General features: G+C 40.3%; 1 protein-coding gene across 1 annotated transcript in view; it reads left to right on the forward strand.

Annotated features, from left to right (window-relative positions):
- Positions 1-660: 660 nt before the first annotated feature.
- Positions 661-12,395, forward strand: part of SNX7 (sorting nexin 7) — a 29,325-nt gene continuing 17,590 nt past the window's right edge. Inside the window, exons 1-5 of the mRNA XM_066556148.1 lie at positions 661-993; positions 6,770-6,952; positions 8,771-8,881; positions 9,285-9,449; positions 10,422-10,623. Coding sequence (XP_066412245.1) covers positions 820-993; positions 6,770-6,952; positions 8,771-8,881; positions 9,285-9,449; positions 10,422-10,623 — 835 coding nt within the window. The 5' untranslated portion in view covers positions 661-819. The remainder of the gene's footprint in view (positions 994-6,769; positions 6,953-8,770; positions 8,882-9,284; positions 9,450-10,421; positions 10,624-12,395) is intronic.

Here is a 12,395-nt window from a genome sequence, read left to right on the forward strand (position 1 = left end):
CTTCGAAATCCCACAATTCCGATGGTTTTACTTTACAAAAAAAGGACAGCTTTGCGCTTTTAAACGTTTGGTGTCTCCCCGCTGCTTTTCTGATGTAATGTGCCGTCACTTTGTTCTCACAAGCACATTTCTGACACCAAGGAGTCCCTGGCCCCAGCATTAGGACACACGCCTGACCTCACGGCGAAGGGGTCCAGCTACGAGCGACAGAGCGGCTGCTCAAGAGAAGCTGTACGAGAGGCAAGAGACAAAGCAGCAACGCGTGGGTTTTGCCTGTTGCCCCGGTGCGGCACCTGAGTGCCAGCCAGGAGGGAAGAAAGTCCAACCCGGAGAGCGCAGGAAAGCAAGCCTGGGTACGCCCCTGCCGGGCCCGGGGGCTGCCGAGGGCAGAGCGGGCGGCTGCCTGGGAGCGCACGGAGCTCTCCCGACCGAGACACTGCACACTCTTTCCAGCGGCTGCGGCCAGCGGCACCCCGAGGGCAGCTCGCCCAGTCCCCTGGCAGCCCCGGGGGCGACCAGGGCGGCGTCCCCCGCGCCGCTACGAACACGCCTGTGGGCGTTGAGCCGCCCCGTCCCGCCTCCGCAGAGGCCGCAGCCGCAGTCCCCGCTGTCTGGGCCTGCCGGTAGGCTCGAGACCCCCCGGCCCCGCTCCCTCCCAGCCCTAGCCCGGCAGCGCGGCCCTCCTGCCGCCGCTTCCACTCCTGCGCACTGGGCGCGCCCCCCGGGCCGGCCACGGCCAGGGGCGGGCGGGGGAGCCGCCACTTGCGGTCCCGTGGAGAGCGGCTGTGGTGGGGCCGCCGCCCGCGCTCGTAGGGCAGGATGGAGACTGAGGGCCGGGTAGCGGGGCCGGCGCTCCCCGCCGGCGGGGAAGGGCCCGGAGCCGATTCGCATCTCGCTGCGGGTGTCCTCAGCACGGCCCGGGGGCCGGTGCTTGCCGCCGCCGAGGTGCTGGCCCTGGACGATGAGGAAGACGACCTGGAGGTGTTCAGCAAGGTACGGCAGCACCCTCCGCGCCGGGGGCGGCCGGGCGGGCTCGCCGGTACTTTGCCCCAGCCGGCGTCGGGCGAGTCGGGGTGGCGCGACGGGACGGGACGGGAGGGGATGGCTCCGCCCCGGGCGGCGATCGCGGCCTCTGCCCGCTCGCCCCTCGCACGCACGGCGCTCCCTGGTGCCACCGGGGCTCCGTGACAGGCCGGGCTGCCCGCGGGCGCGGGGCTAACACGGGCAGCGATCGGCGGTCTCGGGTGACTTCTCGGGCACGAAACGCGGAGTCGCTGCTTCAGACCAGCAGTGTGAGTCATGACTGCGCTTACCTTACATGTGCCGTCTAATCTGGACTCGCTGTACCCTTACCATCACTTAGGCTCGTCAGGTGCCACATATGTATCTGTAAATTAAATAAACAATCGTGTTTAGTAATTGCACTTGTGTTTGAGTGTAAATAAATGTTTCCAAGTTTCAGTTTGAGTTTTCTTTTAAAAGATGAAGTATCATACCTTCAGATGGGAGATTTGAGAAGATAATACCTGAATTTTGATGAAGGGAATCAAATGAACGTAACTGATAATGTATCAGTGTCCACCTTCAGAGAGCACACAGCCAGGTAGATGCGTGCCCATCTGGCTGATCGTGCTGGTTTTAATTAAACCAGCGGAGGAGGGTATGGCTTCCACGTGTATCGTTTCTCATTTAGTACTGATTTAGTACAGGTGAAGACAAGACTTACCTATGTCTCCTTAGTAGTTAAAGAAGAGGGCATGCCACGGATTTATTTGCCTTATCAAGGCAGGATCTAAAATACAAATGCATACAGAGAAGTAGGGTGGAGAAAATGTGTATGGGGCTAGGGTGTCGTTCACCATCTGAGACTTGCAGACTGCTGTGATAGGATGTGTGGTGTGCCATGGGAGAGAAATAGCAGTTACATTTACAATTTGAAAAAGGACAATGTATTTCTATTCAGTAGGACAGATTGTCACAGGCAGTAAATGTGTGGTTTTTATATTTCTGTAGGTGAGAAACACTGTTGTGGTATGAATGAATGCTGCTATTGGGATAAGGACTTCCTTCTTAGGAGCTATGCATTTAAACTCTGTAATAGAATTTATGTATGTACTGCTGTGTATTTAAACTATAATAGAATTCTTGAAACTCATGGCTTTTAAGGCCAGAAGGGACTTTTAGGTGATTTAATAGTCTGTAACGTGCAAGAGATTAGGCTAAATTTCACCAAGTTACCTGTATTTTTCTGAAGCATAACTAGGGTCGAGCTGAATTATATTTTCTTGGAAAGCACGAGTCCTGATTTTACTTAAAAAGATGAACGATTCACTGAACTTGTGTGCAGAAACAGTGCTAAAATATCATTTTAGTTGTTGATGCTCACTTTGCATCCATTTCATTTTACGAGTGAAGTTCAGGCAGTTCTGCATGAAGGTATCTGCTTGTCAACGCAGTGTATTGATGCTTATGCTGCTTCCTTATCAAGAGCAATTCTCCTTGGGAATAAGAAATAAAACCTAGTGGAGTTGATACAAGTTACTGCTGCTTTATGGCAAATATTGAGATCTTTAAATTTCTACCTGGATTCATGCCAAATATTTTTTACATATATGAAATCTTATCTACTGTTAATACATGCTACATGATAAGTTATTCCTGCAAACAAGAAAATTTGTCATATTATATGAAAATACAGCTTTCTGTCCAAAGCTTGGATACCTGCATGTAGTGGTTGTATATATCAACCAGAAATTCATGATTTGTTTTCAAGTGCAATTTGAAATCTGATCTTTTGAGCTGATGAAAATCTGTGACGTTGGTTGGGCTTTGCACCCTATTTATTCATGTTCCATATATTCAGAGAAATCTGACAGGCTAAATGTAGCTTACAACTAAGTTTTGTAAAACCAATTTTTCCATAACATAGTGTTCCAGGACTGCCTTGTTTTAAATTGCACCTTAATGGGGTTCCTCATGCAGTGTCTGTAAGGCAGTGGTGTAGCCTTTGCAGGCCAAGGGGGATGGCAGCAGCCGTGCAGAGCTCGCTGCCTGCCACTCTCGTCAGCTTCATCTTTCTCAGTCTAGGCAGTGCAATGTGCCAGCTAACAAAATGGTGAAAAATGAGGTTCTTAAAAATTGTCAACCTCAATACCCTGAGTTATTACTCAGAATGTAAACACTGGGCTTTTATTTTATGAAAATCCATAGACATTTAACCTGATAGTGCTATAAACCATTGACCTGGTATCCTCTGACATATCTCAAATATTACAGACCAGCATCTTCAGCAGCTCTGATAAAGCATTTCATGATGTGATATGCATTTCACTTTATCCTAGTTTCCACTGCCACTGAAAAAGTTTGTGATTCTTTTCAGCTGAGACAAATTCTGGGAGCTGAGTTATGAGTCAGACAGATGGAATGTTTTCAACCTGCTTTCTTCCCTTAGCTTCAAAGTATAGAGTACTGCCTGTATCACAAATACCCATTCAGTTATCTTTTGCATTCTTTGATTACTGATACGTAGCATTGACAAAGCTGTCAGCAGTTTGGTTAATATTTAAAATCTTTAGCACCTCTGCTTTCAAATTCTGTTTTACAGTGGTTGTCTGCATTTCATAATTACAGAAAACTTAATGATATTTCTGAAAAACATGTATATACCACTTCAGAACTGCATAAAAACAAATTTTTCTTCAAGATTTTTCTTCAAGTTCATCAAGGATTTGAGACAGTTACAGAAGAACAGAATAGTTCCTTGGCCAAAAAATGCACTTATAAATCAGTCCTCCTCAATCTCTTTGCTCTTTGAAGAATGCTCCAACAACCAAGTTATTCACTTATAAGATAAACTCTGCCCCATGTCCTTTATCTCAAGCTCTGGATCCTTGCTGGATTGGATGGATGGATGGATGGATGGATGGATGGATGGATGGATGGATGGATGGATGGATGGATGGATGGATGGATGGATGGATGGATGGATGGATGGATGGATGGATGGAGCACAGAGGTAACCTTGGGTCAAGGACCTATGCTGTGGGAGGGAGCATTGTTTAGACAAACCCCCAGGCTTCGTGTTGTCTCCAAAGAGCTGCAGTCTCAGCTCTGGGTGTAGCCTGTTTTAAGGCTGCTCTGGCTGCAGGAGTGTTTTCTTCCCTGATGTATTTTGGACTGCAACTGACCAGTTGCAGTCAAATGTGAGACTGAGATAGGTAACTGCAAGTGTTAGAGAAAGGAGTCACTGAAAAAGGCCCTCATGCTGTGAGGAGCTCATTGATTTTCCATGGCTTTGGTCTCTTGGCCAGTAAATCAAAAGGCATGAACCTGTTTGTGGACTGGCACACTTAGCTCTGCCAACTGCTCTGTCAGGAGGGAAGGGGCTTGGAAAGAGAAGGGGTACTGCAGGTAGGTGGGGATGGGGGAGGTGTGGGAAAAGACATAATTTTCTGGGACAGGGCCTTGATGTTCTTGGCATGGATGAGGAGGAAGAAGGTTACACGACCCGAGAGCTGTCTGTTTTTCCTGTGCTACAAAACTCCTGCCCTCATCTGTATGCACACAAAAACATAGTTCCAGCCACAAAATTACAGCTGTATAGAAAATTATCATGGGTTTTTTTAAATGTGTTTCTGTGATGACGTCAGGCTTAGGTCACACGAACTTCAAGAATTACTGGAAGTAAAACTGAACTATCATGAGGATAAAGAGACAGATGCTTCTTTAAAACTCAGGTGTATTCATTCTGGTGCACGTGAATGCTAGAGCTATATGAAACAAAACCAGAGACTTGCCTATTCTGTGGATTTTTGTTGCCCATATTTTGTTTCTCAAATCACATATTCATAAGCCCTTCCACATAAACATATATTTTCATACCTCCATGAATAGAACAATTTTTAGTAGCAACCTAGAAGAAGGAAGGAAACATTATGACATTTACGCTCCATGTAAAATGAGAAAATATGAAACACATTTACCTTGATCCAGTTTAGGCTTTGCAGAATCATTACTGCTCAAATTATATGGCCATTCAAGTCCCTTACTTGCTCACATCCATTTTTCTTTCCGTAGAAATTTCCCATTGCCTCAGCGCTTTGAATTGCATGGGCTGCTCTGAGCTAGCAGTCCTCATTCTTCATCTAGACCATGGGCAGCCAGTGCTAGCAGGCTCTGGGAACAGCTCTGTTTATTCTGCACGACTCAGGATAGTGCTGGCTGTATAGAAGTTGTGTAGCAACACACTGAGAAAAAGTAAAATGACTGACAGGGATACAAGGAGGCCCCTGTGTAATATTTAAAGTGTTGTCTTCAGTCTTCTGTGTTGCTTTTGTCTCCCTGTTCAAAGAACTGCATGTAAGTGAGGGGAGGAGAGCTAGTACATAAGCACTTTCTGGGCATAATTCCTGGTATAAATGTCTCTTCCATATTTGTAGGAGTACACTGATAAATCCAAAGCAGAAGAACAAGATAAGGTGTTTAGAAAGTTTTGATCCAGTTGAATTCAAAGGACAAAAAGCAACTCTGACACAGTTCAGCAGTACAGTCGGGTTCCCTTCATTCCTGTGAGATCAGCCTTGGGATGATGCCATGACTCCAGTTAGTGTGGACTCACACTATTCCAGTCCTGGCATTTGAGCAGTTTTCTCTTTAACTGCATCCCTGTTCTCCTTCCTCCATAATTAACAAGGCATTGGAGAGGGGAACTCTTTGCTACTCATAGTTGGTGTAGTCTAACAGCCCTTTTAGAAAACTTCTAGGAAATAAAGTTTGTTATGAAGATAATTCTTTATATTGCATATATTAAAAAGCCATATACAGTATTTGATATTTAAAATATAATGATTGGTTTCAATTTCTGTTATCTCTAATGATTTATTTATTTGTTATGCTCTTTTATGAAGTTAGTGAATTCAATTTCTTTTCATGGTGACTGTATCCTTCAAGATTCTAGATTAGTAGATCTCACCCAGACTTGTAACTAAGGAAGAAAATGAGATTTCTGGCCCATTTCCAGTTTCCACCTTGTTTCTCAGCAGATGAGTGAGCACCATTGAATGTACTAGCAGAAGCAGCTGCTATGGGGACATATTGAGTTGTGTGGAAGTGGTCAATGGTATCAAAAAGAGGTTTTTCACTTCACCAAAACAGTGGTTTGACTAATTTTTTTAGAAATTAAGCAGCTAATTTGTACTGCATCCTTATTTACTGTTTTCCTTAAGAAAAAAAAATTAATTTATGTACTTTTAATTGTTTTCCATTTCAAATATTATTTAAAATAAATGCAACTGAAATATCCACTTCCAGTAAAAATTCTGATTTGGATTTTGCCTTGTTTTTTTGAATCATCATTTTTTTATCCATTCTGTTCAGGTAATTAGAGATAATTCAAACATCATAAATCCTCAATAATTGGCTGCTAACAATTTTAATAAAAGTGGTAAGTACCCTACACAATTAATGGGTGCTTGGTTCATAACTAATTTTATTATTCATAGGCAAGTACTCTTTCTACCTATACATAACGTTTTCTCAAATGGTAGTATTTTGATCTTTCATCCATTTTAGAATAAATCTCATTTCTTACATCCTCACCAAAGCAAATACTGAAAAGGATACCAGATTTGCTATGTACTACATAATTCTTTCATTTGCTCTGAGTTTTACCTGTTCTATCAGATTATTTTAAAGCTTGCCATTTTAGCATCAGAGACATGTTTGTATACAAAGATTACTGATTATGGGTGTCCTCATGTCTTATCTGCAGGATACATCTCTGACTGAGGTAAACTCATTCAGTCCTTCAGTGCCAATATCCCCCTCATCAATGATAAACCAGTATAAATTTGAAGATGGGCCTGAATTAAGAGATCTCTTCATTACAGTCGATGATCCTGAAAGCCACATTACAGCCATTGAAACATTTATCACATACAGAGTAGTCACAAAGGTGAGTATCTATTTGTGGTTTAATGGCTTGCTTTGATAACAACTGGCATTTTCACTCTTCTTGCACACTATTCTCTGGCCTATTGCTAAATTTAAACTTTAATTTTGCCAGGAGTTATAGACAACTAAAACTGCATGAAACTGTGCTATGTAATGGAAAAAATTCAGTGTGAGTCTGTATACACACGTGCTTAGATTCTTTATGTTGAGAAAGTAGTTAATAATTCTTCAATGGCAAAATGAGTGCTGTGAGGCAATAACATTTTCTGTTGTGATCTCCAGCAGGAACAGGAAACAGCCAAAGGACTGATCTGCTTTGAAGACACTGTATTAGCACAAGTATTGATGACTTTTGGATAACTTACAGGCTACCAATCTTACATTTTGCATAAACATTACCTTCTACAGTCTTTCAGTTCCATTCTTTTCTAATTGCATCCATTAACACATGGGTGTTTTCTTCCCATGTACAGTTGCATGTGATTTCTGGGGAAACTGCCACAATTCTCTAATGAAAAAGTAGTATTAGGAAACAATTAAGTGTATTTTTAGTTGTCCTGAATGCAACTTATTTACCGAAAATAAGGAAGAAAGTCAGCCTTGTGAGACCAGCCAGATCTTATGAGATTACCAGTAAATATTCTGCTGGCTGCATTTTGAGAATTGCACTGTTAATTTATTTTACTTTGAGTTCTTTTTAAAATATTCATTTAAAAGCATATTTTCAAATGGGAATTATTCATCTTTAAATAAGATATATCAATTCTTCATAAAATATTTAATGAGTAGGAAGAGAGCTATCTTTGTTATGTTGCTAGCAATAATTTTCACTTTATGCCTCCTTCTATAGAGGAAAGAACATTTTTTTCTTCAGGCAAGTATGAAAGGGCTGTAAGTTGCATTGGTCTTGCTTTTTTTATCTCTTCTATCCTTTCTTATCATATTTAATTTGGAGTGCTGGTTGTTGATGATAAAGTAATAGCATCCCTCCCACACACCTTGAAAAATTTTTATTCAACCCTCAAAAATGTTTGGATTACCAAGCATCTTGTGAGGTTTTTAGAATTTACTTGCATCACGTTATATATCTCTGTGCAACAAAGAATGCTAAAAAGCACATGTAAATGAAAACATGGGCTCTTTGTGGCTTGCCTCCAGAAGACAGAGCAGTGGTAAAATAAATCTCAGCGTCTAACAATTTTTTAATCTGTAATAAGCATTTTTTGTAGGCATTAAAGGTTTGATGGCAAATTCTAACAGGGGGCTGCGAAACTGGAATCAGTGATAGGCTGCAGAATCCATTAAGAGGTGCAGGAAGTGTTATTGCTGTGATATGCTGAAGTTTTCATGTTTTGAATGTGGGGATTATTGAGTAATGTCACAAGGATGTGTGTCAGCTCTTTGGGCTTTGTTCAGAGTGCTATAAAATGGACTTTCCTCACTTGTATATTACTAATCACTTTAAGAGAAGTGCCCAAAGTAACAAACATAACTGTGATTGCTGAAAGAAAAATGCCACACTAAAGTAATTATTGCAATAATTTGGAAACATTGTGGTAAGATAACCATTATATGTCACTGCACAAAGTGCAGCTTAGTGCTTTTTTTTTTCCCCAATAGAACTTTGATTTCTTGCTGAAATAGGATGTGTTAACTCTTCAAGGAGTTGATCATTGTTCTTTAACATAACAGCAAAGCAGTAACAGGGACCAAATAGAATGTATGCATTCCCTCAAGTACTCAGTTTTCTCCAAAATCTAAAACTTTTTTTTTTCTGGTATTCTAACCTAAGCCTGTTTTTTCTGCTTTTGTTTTTCAGACAACCCGTGGTGAATTTGACTCCAGTGAATATGAAGTCCAAAGACGATACCAGGATTTCCTGTGGTTGAAGAGCAAACTTGAAGAAGCACATCCAACACTGATCATTCCTGTTTGTTTGCTAAAACTTAAGTTATTTTTCTTTGTTTATAAGATGGCTCCAGTTTTATACAGAGATGTTTGAGGTCTTTCTTCAGCTTCTGAAATTTCGCAAATATTAAGCCAACCTATTTTCCTTAGCTTTACATATATGTGACAAAAATCACATAAAGTTATTTCTTAGGTTAATTTGCAGTAATTTATGTCCTTTCCTAGTTGTACTTGTGTTCTTCTGCACTGTATATTACAAGAAAAATGGTATACCTTAGTTGAATACGATAACTTTATATAGCTTTTGGGTTGTTGCATGGTGGATTTTACAATGTATACCTGTTTTTTAGTAAGCAGAAGAACTGTTACAATATTCCAAATATTATGCTATTTATACAATATATTTCTTCTTTTTTTTTACTTAGCCGTTGCCTGAAAAATTCATAATGAAGGGAATGGTGGAACGATTTAGTGATGAATTCATTGAGACTCGAAGAAAAGCTTTACATAAATTTTTGAACCGTATTGCTGATCATCCAACTTTAACTTTTAATGAGGACTTCAAAATTTTTCTTACTGCTCAAGCCTGGGTAAAATGACTTTGTTGTTATTTACAGTTACGTGAAGCCACATGTTATGTTAGATGGGTATATCAGGAGCTTCCCTGGTTCAGTATTCAGCAGTGTCATCCCATGGCTTGTTACAGAAGTGGCAGAAGCAGGCGGGGATTTGTGGAATATTCATAACTTCAGATAACCTTTTCTGTTGGTTTTGATAATCATGTGGTTCTGTGGTCTTGATAATCATGACCATAAATGGTGCTGTACTGTCCAAAGTTGGTTTTGTTACTGCATTTTGGATTTTTGTGGCAAAGTCATAGTATTTCAACTCTGCATATTTTTTGGTACACATATAAGTTTCCAAGATTATGAGTAAAACAGTGGTATTAATTAATTATTTTGGCATGGCAATGTCTTTTCCTTCTTTTTTTTTTAAGTTTTACTAATCTCATAAAAGAAAAATACAGGATTTTCCTGTTGCATTGTTGCAACATTGTGTCCAGTTGGAAATAGGAGTTTTGTACTCAGAAAAGCCTGCTTGTGAATTTCAGCAAAGGTTATTCTAGCAATGTATTAAAAAAGTTAAAAAAAATAGATGGATTGCTTCCTCCAGTAGGAGCATTATCTGCTTTTCTCAAAGACTTATTTCTTCAATCATTACCTTTGCTTTCCTGTTCAAAAAGCTACATTGTAAACTAGCTAACTCACCCTGAGGAGCAAAGGGGTGAAGGTTCTCTGCCATCTTCAACCATTCTTGCAACACTGTCACACAATAGCATGCTTGTGTTTGCTCAGAAATGCTTACCTAATACATGCACAAGACAGGGATGGTTCTGACACTGGTCTAACAATGATAAGATTTATATACTAAAAAGACAGAGGTTTATGTATGTAGTTTTTGGTTTTTTTTAAAAAAAAGAAAAATTTAAGCGCGCTTTTATTTATAATTTTCAGAGAATTAACAAAAGTACCTGGAGTAAAGAGAGCTTGTTCTGTCTTTAGGAACTCTCCTCCCACAAGAAGCAAGGTCCTGGTTTGCTGAGCAGGATGGGACGGACCGTCAGAGCTGTAGCATCCTCAGTAAGAGGAGCAGTTAAAAATCGTCCTGAAATGTTTACACAAATGAACGATTACATGGAAACATTTAGTCAGAAAATAAACTTACTAGATAAAATAGCTCATAGGATTTACAAGGAAGAAAGGGGTAAGTAGAAAACATGTATCAGTTTTACTGATTTAAGACATTTAAAAGTAAATTAGTTTTCATTGTGGCAGGCAAAATACTCTCCAGGAAAAAGGGAGATGTTTTTATTATGTTTTTCTTTCTGGTCCTGTTTTTGACAGACCTTCAAGTTTGAATAATTTTTAATAGGAAGAGTTTTAACATGTCATTCAGCTACTTATAAGGAACTTAGAAGAATATTTTAAGATGTGCTTTTTGGAAAGCAGCATGACCTTTGGTTCTTAAATTTCAAGGGAATGTACAGTTTTCTGTGCAATCTCATGGTGACATGAGGCTGTCTTGATTCTAGGTCTCTAAACTTTGTTTAGTTTTGTTCTGCATCTTTTTTCCATTGACAAAGTAGATTTTAATTTTTTAATAGCTTTACTGTTGGCCATAATTTTTTCTCATGATAAGCTGTGCCTACTAGAGTTTTCTCAAGAAGGATGGGTTAATCTGAATTTTTTCCTTAAGTAAGAGCAGTTCACACATCTAGTTGGAATGCTAAGTTACTGACTTTCCTGAGATTCTGAGATGATCCTGATCTCAGACTATGCCTGTTCAGTAGAATTTCCACTGGGCAGCACTTAAAGTATTTACTTGTCTATATAATATAATTTGAAGAGCTGCATTGTGTTAATAACTGAGTCCTAGAGCTTTCTTGTGCAGTACCAGATCTCAGTGTGTCCTCACTGAAGATCTCAGTGTGTTCTCACTGAAAGGGTGTTACAAAAGAAAAATACATGTTGGTGAAAAGAGTAGGAACTCTTTCACTGGAGGGAACAATTGACATTGTTCCCTCCAGTGAATGTAGCTGTCTGAGCTCTGTAGGTTCAAGGTATCAGTGCCAAAGTATTTCTTGGAAAAGCTTAAGAATTTTGACATGCTCCCAAATGTTGTAGGTTATATCTTCTTTCTAGATTTTCCAAACAACACTTGTGTCAGAACAGTTGTGTGCAGGGCCACACTGTTGTGAATAGGAATTGTTGATAGCTGTGATACAGAGAACATTCCTGCTTGCAGTACCTTAACATGGGCTTCTTGATTACATCTTCCATAGAGGATGTATTTTTTTTCCAAATAATCTCAAAATATACATTACACTCTTTATGCCACATAACTGCTTTTTTCTCTCTTAGGACATTTCTTCATTATAAATCTAGTAGTGACAAAATTGCATTTTCAATGCATGACCAATGTGTTCACAGTCTCTCCTCCTGTGAACTGCAGCTTGCCCATGTTTAGCCCTAGCAAGTGGCACAGTGATTTGTGGGCCTTCTCTGTTTATGGATTATCACTTGGTCTAGAAAATTACTTCTCTTATGTCTTCTACATAAGAGAAGTAATTAATAAGATATCTCTGTATTTAAATTAATAAAAACTACTGAAGGAGATACCTGTCGAGCAGGAGTGAACTTCAGTGCTTCTTCTGAAGCTTTTGGGACATAACAAAGCTTCTAGTTTCAATAACTGAGACTGTATTTGGAACATTACTGTTACAAAGAAGCAGAGGAATTCAGAGCAGTAGAAGTCAGCAAGTCAGACCAATTGCCGTGACTCCTGTTGCTCTGTATGAAGACAGTGTAAGGTAATGCAGGTCATTGGTGGCTGAATGCAGCTCTTCAGATCTGCCTGAATATTTGTGTCATTGTGAAATGTCTGGGGCACTTTTGCTGATAAATTTCTCAAAGCTACTTAATTACAATACATTAATTGATTAGTTTACTCATAAACAGTGAACTGGAGTTTACTTA

The sequence above is a fragment of the Molothrus aeneus genome, chromosome 9, assembly GCF_037042795.1.
Source record: "Molothrus aeneus isolate 106 chromosome 9, BPBGC_Maene_1.0, whole genome shotgun sequence".
NCBI classification, from domain to species: domain Eukaryota; kingdom Metazoa; phylum Chordata; class Aves; order Passeriformes; family Icteridae; genus Molothrus; species Molothrus aeneus.